The sequence below is a fragment of the Symphalangus syndactylus genome, chromosome X (genome assembly GCF_028878055.3).
Source record: "Symphalangus syndactylus isolate Jambi chromosome X, NHGRI_mSymSyn1-v2.1_pri, whole genome shotgun sequence".
NCBI lineage: Eukaryota > Metazoa > Chordata > Mammalia > Primates > Hylobatidae > Symphalangus > Symphalangus syndactylus.
This window is the reverse complement of record NC_072447.2, coordinates 62,214,397-62,229,174: the sequence shown is the minus strand read 5'-3', so window position 1 is coordinate 62,229,174 and position 14,778 is coordinate 62,214,397. Positions and strand designations below refer to the sequence as shown.

At 49.6% G+C, this 14,778-nt stretch overlaps 1 protein-coding gene and 1 non-coding gene across 6 annotated transcripts in view; one reads left to right on the top strand and one right to left on the bottom strand.

Moving 5' to 3' along the window:
* Window positions 1-9,803: 9,803 nt before the first annotated feature.
* Window positions 9,804-14,778, bottom strand: part of TBC1D25 (TBC1 domain family member 25) — a 28,264-nt gene continuing 23,289 nt past the window's right edge. For all 5 annotated transcript variants that reach the window (XM_055268981.2, XM_055268977.2, XM_055268979.2 and 2 more), the window contains 3 exons: window positions 13,388-13,515; window positions 13,066-13,254; window positions 9,804-12,798 (listed from right to left, as the gene is read on the bottom strand). In XM_055268981.2, coding sequence (XP_055124956.1) covers window positions 11,437-12,798; window positions 13,066-13,254; window positions 13,388-13,515 — 1,679 coding nt within the window. In that variant the 3' untranslated portion in view covers window positions 9,804-11,436. The remainder of the gene's footprint in view (window positions 12,799-13,065; window positions 13,255-13,387; window positions 13,516-14,778) is intronic.
* On the top strand, window positions 10,612-10,713 carry LOC129476612 (small nucleolar RNA U13). The gene has a single exon (XR_008655036.1). It is a non-coding gene; the product is annotated as a small nucleolar RNA U13 (small nucleolar RNA).

Sequence of the window (14,778 nt, the reverse complement as noted above, 5' to 3'; positions counted from 1 at the left end):
GCCAGATGCCCCAACACCATCTATTAAGCAATCTGTTCCATCCCTGTGTGTGTTTTACCACCTCTATCATATATCAAGTTCCATAGATATATGGGTCTGTCTCTCAGGTTGTTTGTTGCTGGTTTTGTTGTTGTTGTTGTTGTTTTTAAGAGATGAGCCCAGGCTGACTCCTGGCCTCAAGCATTCTCCCCAATTCAGCCTCCTGAGTAACTGGGATTACAGGGGAGCACTATTGTACCTGACTTCTGAGCTGTTTTTTGTTTGTTTGTTTGTTTTTTTGACAGAGTCTCACTCTGTCGCCAGGCTGGAGTGCAGTGGCACGATCTTGGCTCACTGCAACCTCTGCCTCCTGGGTTCAAGTGATTTTCCTGCCTCAGCCTCCCGAGTAGCTGGGACTACAGGCGCGCGCAACCATGCCCAGCTAATTTTTGTATTTTTAGTAGAAATGGGGTTGCACCATGTTGGCCAGGATGGTCTTTTTTATTTTTTGAGACGGAGTCTCGCTCTGTCGCCCAGGCTGGAGTGCAGTGACGCGATCTCGGCTCACTGTAAGCTCCGCCTTCCAGGTTCACGCCTCAGCCTCCCGAGTAGCTGGGACTACAGGCGCCTGCTACCGCACCCAGCTAATTTTTTTTTTGTATTTTTTAGTAGAGACGGGATTTCACCGTGGTCTTGATCTCCTGACCTTGTGATCTGCCCACCTCGGCCTCCCAAAGTGCTGGTATTACAGGTGTGAGCCACTGCGCCCGGCCTTCTCTTCTAATTGGTCTACTTCTTAGCTCTTGGGCCAATATAGGTTTGTTGTTTTTTTTTTCCCTTTTATTACTAACGCCTTTAATACGTCTTAATATCTAATGGGCAAATCCCCATCATAACTCTTTCTTTGAAGGCTGTCTTAGCTGTCCATGATTCATTAGTATTCTAAATTCTAATGTAAGTGTATTGCAGTTCTAACAAAAAGAAGTAATGAGGTCAGGCATGGTGGCTCATGCCTAAATCCCAGCTACCTGGGATGCTGAGGCAGGAGGATCGCTTGAACCCAGGAGTTGGAGCCTGCAGTGAGCTATGATCGTGCCACTGCACTCCAGCCTGGGCAACAAAGTGAGACCCTGTTTTAAAACATTAAAAAAAAAAGTAATGGAAGTTTTATTGAGATTGCATTGAATTTTTACATTTTGGGAGAAATAACGTCTTTTTTTTTGAGATAGAGTTTCGCTCTTGTTGCCCAGGCTGGAGTGCAATGGTGCAATCTCGGCTCACTGCAACCTCCGCCTCCCGGGTTCAAGCAATTCTCCTACTTCAGCCTCCTGGGTAGCTGGAACTACAGGCACCCATCATCATGCTCGGCTAATTTTGTATTTTTAGTAGAGACGGGGTTTGTCTATGTTGGTCAGGCTGGTCTCGAACTCCTGACCTCAGGTGATCCACCCACCTCGGCCTCCCAAAGTGCTGGGATTACAGGTGTGAGCCACCATGCCCGGCCAAAATAACATCTTAATAATATTAACTGTAGAAGTTTTAAGATATGGTCACACTCTGATACTGCACTCGTCAAGAGTTGGAGCCTAACTCCCTTCCACTTGCATGTGTGCTGGACTTAGTGACTCAATTGTAAAGCATAGAATGAGGTGGAAGTGATAGTGTGTCATTTCCAAGACCAGGTTGTAAAAGGCACATCTGCTTCCTGCTGTCACGCAGACTGCTCACTCTGTGGGACATTAGCTGGTATGTCATGAGCAGCCCTATGGCGGGATCTAGGTGGCAAGAAAGTAAGGCCTCTTGGCAACAGCCATGTGAGCAAGCCTTCTTCTTTTTTTTTTGAGACGGAGTCTCGCTCTGTCGCCCAGGCTGGAGTGCAGTGGCGTGATCTCGGCTCACTGCAAGCTCCGTCTCCCGGGTTCACGCCATTCTCCTGCCTCAGCCTCTCCGAGTAGCTGAGACTACAGGCGCCCGCCACCACGCCCAGCTAATTTTTTGTATTTTTAGTAGAGACGGGGTTTCACCGTGGTCTCGATCTCCTGACCTCGTGATCCGCCCGCCTCGGCCTCCCAAAGTGCTGGGATTACAAGCGTGAGCCACCGCGCCCGGCTGAGCAAGCCTTCTTTTTTTTTTTTTTTTTTTTTTTGAGACGGAGTCTCGCTGTCGCCCAGGCTGGAGTGCAGTGGCAGGATCTCGGCTCACTGCAGGCTCCGCCCCCCGGGGTTCACGCCATTCTCCTGCCTCAGCCTCCCGAGTAGCTGGGACTACAGGCGCCCGCCACCTCGCCCGGCTAATTTCTTGTATTTTTAGTAAAGACGGGGTTTCACCATGTTAGCCAGGATGGTCACGATCTCCTGACCTCGTGATCCGCCCGCCTCGGCCTCCCAAAGTGCTGGGATTACAGGCGTGAGCCACCGCGCCCGGCCTTGAGCAAGCCTTCTTAAAGGTGGATCCCAGCCTTCAGATAACTGCAGTCCTGGCCAACATCCTGATTGTAGCCTCATGAGAGGCTCTGAGTCAGAACCACCCAGTTAAGCCACTCTCAGAATCCTGACTCTCCGAAACCGTGTGAAATAATAAATGTGTATTGTTTTAGCCACTAAGTTTTGGGATAATTTGTTAAAAATAACTTATATATTACCAAAATCTTTCCAGCAAAGAGCATAAAATGTCTCTCTTTTATTCAGATCGATATCTATTGTTAGAGTTTAAATTCTTTAAAATAGAGGTCTCTTGTATTAAATTCATTCCTACTTTATTTTTTTGTTGGTTATTGCTGCTATACAGAAATGCTTTTGATTTTTACAGGTTGATGTTGATTTTGTATTGGGAAACCTTGCTGAACCCTTTTTTTTTTTTTTAAGATGGAGTTTTGCTATTGTTGCCCAGGCTGGAGTGCAGTGGTGCGATCTCGGCTCACTGCAAACTCCACCTCCCGGGTTCCAAGCGATTCTCCTGCCTCAGCCTCCTGAGTAGCTGGGATTACAGGCATGTGCCACCACGCCCAGCTAATTTTTTGTATTTTTAGTAGAGATGGGGTTTCCTCATGTTGGCCAGGCTGGTCTCGAGCTCCTGACCTCAGGTGATCCACCCGCCTCAGCCTCCCAAAGTGCAGGGATTATAGGTGTGAGCCACCACGCCTGGCTGCTGAACTCTCTTATTAGTCCTATTAGTTGTTTTTGTCATTCTGTTTGTTCTTTTTTTTTGAGACAGTCTCGCTCTGTCACCCAGGCTGGAGTGCAGTGACGCAATCTTGGCTCACCGCAAGCTCTGCCTCCTGGGTTCACGCCATTCTCCTGCCTCAGCCTCCTGAGTAGCTGGGACTACAGGTGCCCGCTATCACACTCGGCTAATTTTCTGTACTTTTAGTAGAGACGGGGTTTCACCGTGTTAGCCAGGATGGTCTCAATCTCCTGACCTCGTGATCTGCCCACCTTGGCCTCCCAAAATGCTGGGATTACAGGAGTGAGCCACCGCGCCCGACTCTGTTGGTTCTTTAATGTAGTCACTCATATCATTTGCAAATGAGTTTTATCAATTCCTTCTACAATGTATACCTCATTTATTTTTTCCTTATAGCATTAGCTGGTTTTATATTAAAGAGTAGTATTGAGTGAACATCCTTGCCTTGTCCCTGATCTTAAAGGGAAATGCATCTAAAAATTCTCTATTGGCCAGGTTTGGTGGCTCATGCCTGTAATCTCAGCACTTTGGGAGGCTGAGGCCAGTGGATCACCTGAGGTCAGGAATTTGAGACCAGCCTGGCCAACATGGTGAAACCCTGTCTCTACTAAAAATACAAAAATTAGCTGGGTGTGGTGGTGGGCGCCTGTAATCCCAGCTACTTGAGAGGCTGAGGCAAGAGAATTGCTTGAACCTGGGAGGTGGAGGTTGCAGTGAGCCAAGATCATGCCATTGCACTCCAGCCTGGGCAACAAGAGTGAGATTCCATCTCAAAAAAATAAGCATTTTTTGCTGTAATATTTTGCTATGTATGAAGTTAAAGAAGTTTTCTTCTACTTTTATTTTGTTTGCAAAGAGTTTTTTTTTTTTCTTGTAGTGATGGGGTTTTGCCATGTTGCCCAGGCTGGTCTCAAACTCCTGGGCTCAAGTGATCCACCTGCCTCAGCTTCCCAAAGTACGGGGATTACAGACATGAGCCACCATGCCCATCCCCCTTTTAAATATCATAAACAGGCACTGAAGCTTATCAAATCCTTTTCTGCTTTGAGATTATCATATAATTTCCTCCTTTATTAATATGGTCAATTGCATTCACTAATTTTTTCTTTTTCTTTTTTTTTTTTTTTTAGACGGAGTCTACCTCTGACACCTAGGCTGGAGTGCAGTGGCATGATCTCGGCTCACTGCAACCTCCGTCTCCCGGGTTCAAGCGATTCTTCTGCCCCAGCCTCCCGAGTAGCTGGGATTACAGGCGCCTGCTACCACGCCCAGCTGATTTTTGTATTTTTAGTAGAGACGGGTTTTCACTGTGTTGGCCAGGCTGGTCTCGAACTCCTGACCTCGTAATCCACCCGCCTCAGCCTCCGAAAGTACTGGGATTACAAGCGCGAGCCACCACACCTGGCCTGCATTCACTAATTTTCTAATTTGGATCAATTGTATTCCTGGGATAAACCCTACTTATGATTTAAAACAAAATGCACTATTGAATTCAGGTAGCTAATATTTTATTAGAATTTTTGCATCTATATTCATAAGTCCAGTGGGTCTATAAATTTATTTAGTATTTTCCTTATCTGGTTTTAGAATCAAGACTATTTTAGTCTCATAAAATGAGGTGTACGGCTTTTTCTCTTTTCCTATTTTCTGGAACAATTTGTATAAGATGGGAATTACAGTTCCTTGAAAGTTTGATAGAACTACAATCTGCAAAACCGTCTGGGGCTGGGCCTGAGGCTGTTTATTACAGTAAGATGGGGTATCTTTGATTATCATTTTAATTTTTCCTACAATTTATTGTATATTCAAGTTATATTCAAGCTTTCTATTTCTTTTTGCATTCATTTGAGCACATTTTAATGTTTCCTGAAATTTTTGTTTTTCATCTGTTTTCAAGTGTATTAACTTACAATTTGTAGCCTTTTTGTATCTATAATTTGCCTTTGTTATGCATTTTGCATTGCATTGTTTTAAATCAGTCTTGGCAAAGGTCTATCATTATTAATTATTTTCAAAGTACCAGCTTTTTTTTTTTTTTGAGATGAAGTCTCACTTTGTCACCCAGGCTGGAGTGCAATCTCAGCTCACTACAACCTCTGCCTCCCAGATTCAAATGATTCTCCTGCCTCAGCCTCCCGAGTAGATGGGATTACAGGTATGCGCCACCACACCCGGCTAATTTTGTATTTTTAGGAGACGAGGTTTCTCCATATTGGTCAGGCTGGTCTCGAACTCCTGACCTCAGGTGATCTGCCTACCTTGGCCTCCCAAAGTGCAGGGATTACCGGTGTGAGCCACCACGCCCACCTAATTTTTTTTTTGTATTTTTAGTAGAGACAGGGTTTCACCATGTTGGCCAGGCTGGTCTCAAACTCCTGACCTTCAAGTGATCCGCCTGCCTCGGCCTCTGAAAGCACTGGGATTACAGGCCTGAGCCACTGTGCCTGGTGTTTTTGTTGTTGTTGTTGTTTTTTGGTTTTTTTTTGTTTTTTTTTTTTTTTGAGACGGAGTCTCGCTCTGTCGCCCAGGCTGGAGTGCAGTGGCGCAATCTCGGCTCACTGCAAGCTCCGCCTCCAGGGTTCACGCCATTCTCCTGCCTCAGCCTCTCCGAGTAGCTGGGACTACAGGCACCCGCCACCACGCCCGGCTAATTTTTTTTTTGTATTTTTAGTAGCGACGGGGTTTCACCGTGGTCTCAATCTCCTGACCTTGTGATCCGCCCGCCTCGGCCTCCCAAAGTGCTGGGGTTGCAAGCGTGAGCCACCGCGCCTGGCCTGTTTTTTTTTTTTTTTTTTTTTTTTGAGATGGAGTCTAACTCTGTCACCCAGGCTGGTGTGCAGTGGCACAATCTTGGCTCACTGCAACCTCCGCCTCCCAGGTTCAAGCGATTCTCCTGCCTCAGCCTCCTGAGTAGCTGGGACTACAGGCATGCACCACCATGCCTAGCTAATTTTTGTAGTTTTAGTAGAGATGGGGTTTCATATGTTGGCCAGGCTGGTCTCGAACTCCTGGCCTCAAGTGGTATGCCTGCCTTAGCCTCCCAAAGTGCTGGAATTACAGGTGTGAGCCACCGCGCCTGGCCTATTCTGTGACTCTTTATTATTACTTTACAATTCTCTATTGTATCTTTTTCCTTCCTTATATTATTTCCTCCATGACTCAATCCTTTGGGTTTGTTCCTCTGCTCTTTTACCAACTTTTTTTCGAGAGTCTTCATCTGTCACCCAGGCTGGAATGCAGTGGCACAATCTCAGCTCACTGCAACCTCCGCCTCCTGGGTTCAGGTGATTCTCCTGCCTTAGCCTCCTGAGTAGTTGGGATTATAGGCACATGTCACCATTCTAGGCTAATTTTTGTATTTTTAGTGGAGACGGGGTTGCACCATGTTGGCCAGGCTGGTCTTCAACTCCTTGCCTCAGGTAATCTGTCCGCCTCAGCCTCCCAAAGTGCTGGGATTATAGGCAAGAGCCACTGCACCCGACCTATTTTCTTAGCTATTAGGATAGCTATCTTAGCTTTCTTTGGGCTTTTAATGTGCCATATCCTTTCTTCTTCTTTTCGTTTTTTTTTTTTTTTTTTGAGACAGAGTCTTGCTCTGTCGCCCAGGCTGGAGTGCAGTGGCCTGATCTTGGCTCACTGCAAGCTCTGCCTCCCAGGTTCACGCCATTCTCCTCCCTCAGCCTCCTGAGCAGCTGGGACTACAGTGGGACTACAGGCGTCCGCCACCACACCCGGCTAATTTTTTTTTTCTTTTTCTTTTGAGATGGAGTCTCGCTCTGTTGCCCAGGCAGGAGTGCAGTGGCGCAGTGGTGCGATCTCGGCTCACTGCAAGCTCCGCCTCCCAGGTTCACACCATTCTCCTGCCTCAGACTCCCGAGTACCTGGGACTACAGTTGCCCGCCACCACGCCCGGCTAATTTTTTGTATTTTTAGTAGAGATGGGGTTTTACCATGTTAGCCAGGATGGTCTCTATCTCCTGATCTCCTGACCTCATTCTCCTGCCTTTGGCCTCCCAAGTAGCTGGGACTATAGGCGTGTGCCACCACACCCGGCTAATTTTTTTTTTGAGACGGAGTCTCGCTGTCACCCAGGCTGGAGTGCAGTGGCACGATCTCGGCTCACTGCAGGCTCTGCCCCCCAGGGTTCACGCCATTCTCCTGCCTCAGCCTCCGGAGTAGCTGGGACTACAGGTGCCCGCCACCTCGCCAGGCTATTTTTTTGTATTTTTAGTAGAGACGGGGTTTCACTGTGTTAGCCAGGATGGTCTCGATCTCCTGACCTCGTGATCCGCCCGCCTCGGCCTCCCAAAGTGCTGGGATTACAGGTGTGAGCCACCGTGCCCGGCCTACACCCGGCTAATTTTTTGTATTTTCAGTAGAGACGGGGTTTCCTCGTGTTAGCCAGGGTGGTGTCATCTGACCTTGTGATCCGCCCACCTCAGCCTCCCAAACTGTTGGGATTACAGGCGTGAGCCACCACCCCCGGCCCTATATTCTAATAGTTTTTATTTATTATGTTTATTTAAAATTTTTCGTCTGTCTCAATACATCTGCTTCAGATATTATATGTTACCCAGTGTAGGAGCCAGCCTCCAATATAGTCCCCCATGATTCCTGCCTCCTGGTATTCACGCACTGTATAATCCCCTCCCATGTTGTGCTAGGGTTGGTCTATGTGACCAATAAAATACAGCAGAACTGATGGTCTGTCTTTTCTGAGTTTAAGATAGACATTGTGGCTTCCGTCTTGGTCACGGTCTCACCTGCTCGTTAGGATGACATGTTGTGAGGAGCCCCACGGAGATGCTCAGGCGGTGAGAAATTGAAACCTTTTGCCAACTGCCCGGTGAGTGGGCCATGTTGGAAGTGGGTCTGTCAGCCAAGTGAAGCTGTCAGCTGACTGCAGTCCTGGCTGCCAACTTGAGTAAAACATCAGGAGAGACCATGAGTCAAAACTACCCAGCTAGGCTGCTTCCAGATTCCTGACCCTCAGAAACTGTGATGGTTTTTGTTGTTCTTTTTTTTTTTTTGGAGGCGGAGTCTCACTCTGTCACCTAGGCCTCACTCTGTCACCTAGGCTAGAGTGCAGGGTCACAGTCTTGGCTCACTGCAACCTCCGCCTCCTGGGCTCAAGCGATTCTCTTGCCTCAGCCTCCCAAGTAGCTGGGACTACAGGCACCTGCCACCACGCCCAGCTAATTTTTTTGTATTTTTAGTAGAGACGGGGTTTCACCATGTTGGCCAGGCTGGTCTCAAACTCCTGACCTCAGGTGATCTGCCCGCCTTGCCTCTCAAAGTGCTGGGATTACAGGCATGAGCCACCGCACCCAGCCCAGAAACTGTGATGTTTTAAGTGGCTAAGTTTGGGGTAACTTGTTATCCAGCACTAGAGAACGTCCAGTTTATTTTTCTTTGGTGGAAGTCATACTGCCCTGGTGTCTGGTTATTTTGGCGGTGAACTTACATGCCCCTGAAATTATCCACTCTCCTGGCTGATAGAACGTACTGAGGAAAGGCTGAAGGCCCGACTCGAGTCAGCTTAATGACCTAGAGCTCCAGGGGTAAAAGGATGTGTGGGAGAGGAGCCAGAGGCTGGACAGCCACAGGTACCACAGAAGCACAGTTATCCCGCTCACTTGCCCTTTGGACACTTGACAATCCTCCTAGCGTGGGGTTCATCTTTAAACCGTCAGAGGAAAACCACTTTAAGAGGTGCCAGTTTTGGCTGGGTGCGGAGGCTCATGCCTGTAATTCCAGCACTTTGGGAGGTCGAGGCGGGTGGATCACCTGAGGTCAGGAGTTTGAGACCAGCCTGACCAAAAAGGTGAAACCCCGTCTCTACTAAAATACAAAATTGACCAGGCGTGGTGGCAGGCGCCTGTAGTCCCAGCTACTCAGGAGGCTAAGACAGGAGAATTCCTTGAACCCGGGAGGCGGAGGTTGCAGTGAGCTGAGATCGCGCCACTGCACTCCAGCCTGGGTGACGGAGCAAGACTCTGTCTCAAAAAAAAAAAAAAAAAAAAAAGAGGTGGCAGTCTCCTTAAGTGTAATCCATCAGCCTGGGTGTCTGGAGCGGGAGAGTGGGAGGACTGATTTCCTCTGGCTGCCTATTTCTTTCCCCTGCAGGGCCCTTGCTGCCCTGATCCTAGTCCCCCAGACCTGTGTACCAGTGGTTTGGATGATTAATGCAATGAAGGGGGCACACAAGGACCTCCCCAAGGCAATATAGGGGAGAGGTGAGAGCCAGAACTTAAATCTCTTCTTCCCTAACCTATCCTCTATTTACTGCCTCTGACCATCTGCCCGTCAAAACACACACCAGTTAAAGACAGCCTTCCATTTCCCCATGGGTCTCTCATTGCTATGTTGCAATTTCTAGAACCCATGTTTCTTTCTCTAGTTTCTCCAGAGTTGGTTTCGGGCAAAGGAACCAGTAGCTTGTGCTGTCTGCCATCTTTGCAGGAACCAGAAACCCCAAGTATCCTAGAGGAATATTAGAGGTTTCTGCCTTTCAGGGTATCTGAGCCTCCTATTCACAGAAAGGACTCTTCTGTCTCTCAGAGGTCCCAAACTACTATCCACAGAATTGGCTTGTCTGGTGCTTCAAACACCTGAGCTCATTAATCACAGAACGCATCCCAGAGGGTATTAGCTGTTTACTGACAAAAGAGACATTTCAGGACCTCAGAAGGCCAGACACTCCCATAGGTTGGATGGCCCTTCGGGGAGTCTGAGCCCATTTCCACAAAATGCATTCCTTAGACCCACACACAGTGCTTGAGCCCCCTAGACACAGAATAGTCTTGTCCTGTTCTTCAAGTGACTGGGTTCTCATCTGAGGAATAGTCAGCTTTCCCCCAATACTGGGGGTAACGGGAGGCTTTTAAGGGTCATCCCCAGGTTTGTATGGCATTCTTGGGGCAAACAGCAGAGGGGATGACTGCCCTGATGCCTCCTCATCTCTGGCAGCATTGCCTAGTGCAACAGCTCTGGCCAGAACCCAGCCTGGTCTACAGCCATACCATCCTGAACATGCCGGATCTTGTCTGACCTCTGAAGCTAAGGAGGGTCAAGCCTGGTTAGTACTTGGGAGAAGCTGGTGTGGCTAGACCGTGACCTGAGGACCCCAGTTATTTCACCCATCCTTTGTGGATGACAGCACCTGGCCTGTGAGAGAATCCCACCCTCTGAGCATGTCAGTGGGAAAAAGGACCTTTTTTTGATCATTATCCTCCAAATAACGAAGTGAATTCTATTAGGGCCTGCGTTTTATCAGTGCTTGATGTTTGTCCATATTAGTGAGATGGAGAAGATAAATAAGTGGTTTCTACTGCTGAAATGGTTAAGACAGGTGCTGTGAGCTGGAATCCCAGTTTAGGGCCCCTAGGCATGGGCTAGGCCAGTCTTTCAAACTGGCTCCAAAGCAAGTGACAAGAATAGGAGCCCTAGATCCTTTTGTAATTCAACAATGTGATGATTGGGCTTTCACACTTATGTGTGAGACGCGCCTCGCTCAAACCTTGTTAACATCTGCACGGTACCTGTCTGAAGTGGAAAACAAAAAGGAGGCCGAGGCCTCTGCCCAGGGCTGCCAGCATCGGTGCATAAGCCTCACAGAGAGGCCAAGATCCTAGAAATGGTGACGTGTGGAATGCCAGGGGTGGCTGGTCCAACGTTTCTAAGTAGCCCATACTTCCCAATCTCAGTAAAGAATCTTGTCCTTTTTTGAGCCAGGAACTCTCTTATCTCTCATCCAGGGGGCTGTCCTGAAAACATATATTCACAGCCATAATACAGACCCTTACAGGCCGACGGATGTACCAAAAAAACAGACTCAGGCCTTCCTCAAGCAGTGCCCCACCTGGGCTCACCTTTGGGAACTGATTGTCAGCATCCACTCTCCCCATCACAAGGGGGAAGCTGGAGCCTCTCTCCACCAAGTGAAGTATTTCCCCTCCATCAGGTAAAGGGCCCCTGAGGACTCCATCTACAGCAAAACCCAGGGAGGAGGCAGAGAAACACACAAACCACAGTGACCTTCATGTGTGCAAAGTATAGTTAAAAACAAAACAACAGAAACAGAATAAAGAGGCGTGGCCTCTGTGGGGCAGTGCCAAAGCAGAGCTCCACATACTTAGGCCTGGGGAAGAAGGGCTCTATGCTCCAACAAGTCTAGGGCTGGCAGGCAGGGAGGGAGGTGGGGTCTCATGTGTTGGCCCTCATGGCAAAGAATGGAGATCTGGTGGGGCTGATGGAGGGCTCAAGAAAGCCTGATCAAGATGCGGCTGTGGCCTCAGCCCCCTCCTCTGAGTCCCACACCTCTGACTGCAGGTAATCAGCAAAGAGAGCCCTGGCCCGGCGCAGGACGCGCCCCAAGTGGTGTTTTCGCACAAGGCGGTCAAAGTGCATGGCCAGCTCGTTATAATCCAGCCCATTGCGCATGATGTGGTCGCGGTGCTCCAGCAGGATGGCCAGGCAGAGGAACAGCATGAATGGGTTCCCCCGGCCAAACTCCTGGGGCGGGGGCAGTCCCATTGGTGGTACAGGTGGCAGGGACTTTCCGGGGTCTTTTGGGGAGCCTACCTCTCGCATCAAGGGGGATCCTACAGCCATATCACCAGTGGGAGAGGCCTCCTGGGTGGATGGTGGAGATGAGGAAGATGGGGAATCAGGGTGGGAAAAGGAGGAGAGCAGTGGGTCTGGGGAGTTCAATAAAGGCTCAGAGAGGGACTTGGAGCTGATAAGGGCAGCTGGGTGGGGCAGCTGGACCAGAGGGTCCCTCCTGGAGCCCATGTTATCCCTGAGTTGCTGGAGGCCATCCAAGCTGGCCTGTCTCAGGAGACGCCCCCCACCACCAGGCCCCTGACTGGCTGTGGCCAGGTGGTCAACAGCATCTTCAAAGGTACTACCTCCTCCACCAGCAGGCCTCAGCATGTGCCTCTGTCGCACGGGCCACCCCCTGTGGCCACCAAAACCAGTGTCTGCCACTTGGCTGGGGGGTCCAACCAGCTCTACCTCATGTTCAGGAGGATCAGGGGGCAGCGAACTCCAAGTGACCTCAAGCATGCGGAGGGCATCGTCGAAGGCGAACTCACGCTTGAGCTCCAGCAGCAGCCAGCGGTAACAGAAGAAGAGGTCATCAGCGCCTGCCTCTTGGAGGTATTGGTAAAAGTCAGGGTCAGCGTGTCGCAGCAACAGCTTCAAGTGTGCAAACTTGGTGGCCATGGCACGGCCGTCAGGGTGGAAGTTGGCGGCCAGGCGCTTCATGATGCCACAAAAGCAAACAAAGGCATGGCCCTCATGGTCCATGACGGCGAGGATGGGTGAGGCAAGGTCACTCATGCCCTGGCAGTAGGACACCTGTGGGTGGGTAACGGCATAGGTGGTGAGCAGGTCATGCAGCGCCCGTAGATGTGGGCCATCCTCAGGCCCCGCATAGTAGGGGTGGGCCCGGTCAGTGCGCAGTACATCTTTGAGGACCGTGCTGCGGATGAACTCCAGGTCCTCAGGGCTCGCTCGCTGGGCCCACTCGCTCTTGAGCTGCTCATACTCGCGGCTCTTGCGTTTCATGTAGTCCATCCGCTCTCGGCCTGTCAGTCCATCTGGATACACATTCAGCAGATACCGCCACACCACCTGGCCAGGGGTGAAAGGGATGAGGCTGGAGTTCTCCAGATAAACCACACCTCAATGTCTATCAGTTGCCACCCACCCACCCCCCTTGGGCTTCTGTCTTCCTTCTAAGTCTGCTAGGCCTCCGACTGCTCGCCCCTCCTTAAAGAGAGCTTCGTGCCCTGGAACATCTCCACCCTTGCCCACAGCAGTGTGGCTGACTGCATGTGTCTCAGGAGCTGTTAATGAGTGCAGCAGTGATGGACCCAACAGATGACTGAGGATGCTCACCTTTCGCAGCGAGGGCTCCACACCGCCATGATAGATCCGCAGGCGCAACTCCTCGGGTCGGGAGAGCTGGCCCTCATGGTTCAGGTATGTGTGAAACTCAGCATCGCTCAGGGGTGGCTTGAATGGCTTGACATCTTCCCCATACGACCAGCTCAGCACTTGTTGGACCTTAGACAAGGTACGGCCCACCTATGAGGAGGGAAGGAGGCCACCATCAGCTGCGTGGACTAGGGGCAGCTGCCAACCAGCATGCTCAGAACCAGGGTGCCAGGTAGGCTCTGCCCTCCAACCACAGCTGGGTCCCCAGGGTCCCTGAAAACACCTGAGTGAGGATGGACTGTGTAAAGGGCAGGGCAGCAGTTGTCAGTGATGACCGTTTCTCAGCCAGCAACACGTCGGAGCCAATGACATCTTTGGGGCTGATTATGTCCCAGTCTTCCAGCAACGGGCCTGGGCAAACAGAACAAAGTGCTATGAGAATGGGGATGATAACCCAGACCTCAGGGCCGGCTTCCTCTCCTTCTACTGAAGCCAGGCTACCTGCAGGGGAACAAACGACTCCCAGTCCCTCTTCCTGTATCATCCAAATCATGTAAAAAACAAAATCAAACCATGAACAATTCTTTTGTAGTAGATGTCTCAGGAACTGGCTGGGCAGCCTCTAATATTTTAATGATATAAAGTAGTATTTATTGAGCAGTTACTATGTGCCAAGCACTAGGACAAGCGCTCAACAGCAATATAAGAAATAATAATACTAGCTAATGCTTCCATAGTGCTGTGTGCCAGGAACTATTCTGAATTCTTTGCCAATACTGACTCATGCAATAGTCACTTCAGTCCTATCGGTTGAGTACTACTACTACCGTGACTCTCTTTGAGCGAACAGGCACAGTCATGATAAGGTACTTGCCCAAGGCCCCTTAGCTAGTGAGTGAAAGAGTGGAAATTTGAAGGCCAGGCCCAAAGCTCAAGAGCCCAAACTCCTACTCTCATATTCTTGCCAGTCCTCCTCCCACAAACAGTGCACACTAATATTACCATTCTCATTTTACAGACGACGACAAAAAGGTTTGGAACAAATAGTAAGTGACCAAGATTCTACAGCCAGGAAATAGTATGGCTGGGATCTGAACTTCATTCACCCTAGTCCAGAGCCCAGACATACTTTAGAAATAAAATATTTGTGCAAAAGTGGAACAGGTATGCCGTATATGCTTTTTTTTTTTTTTGGAGACGGAGTCTCACTCTGTAACCGAGGCTGGAATGCAGTGGTGTGAACATGGCTCACTGCAAACTCTGCCTCCTGGTTTCAAGTGGTTCTCCTGCCTCAGCCTCCCAAGTAGCTGGGATTACAGGTGCCTGCCACCATGCCAAGCTAATTTTTGTATGTTTAGTACAGACGGAGTTTCACCATGCTGGTCAGGCTGGTCTTGAACTCTTGACCTCACGTGATACACTTGCCTTGGCCTACCCAAAGTGCTGGGATTATAGGCGTGAGCCACCGCACCCAGCCTCTTTTTTCTTTTTTTGAGACGGAGTCTCACTCTGTCACCCAGGCTGGAGTGCAGTGGTGCAATCTTGGCTCACTACAAACTCCACCTTTTGGGTTCAAGCGATTCTCCTGCCTAAGCCTCCCGAGTAGCTGGGATTACAGGTGCCTGCCACCATGCCCAGCTAATTTTTGTACTTTTAGTAGAGACGGAGTTTCAC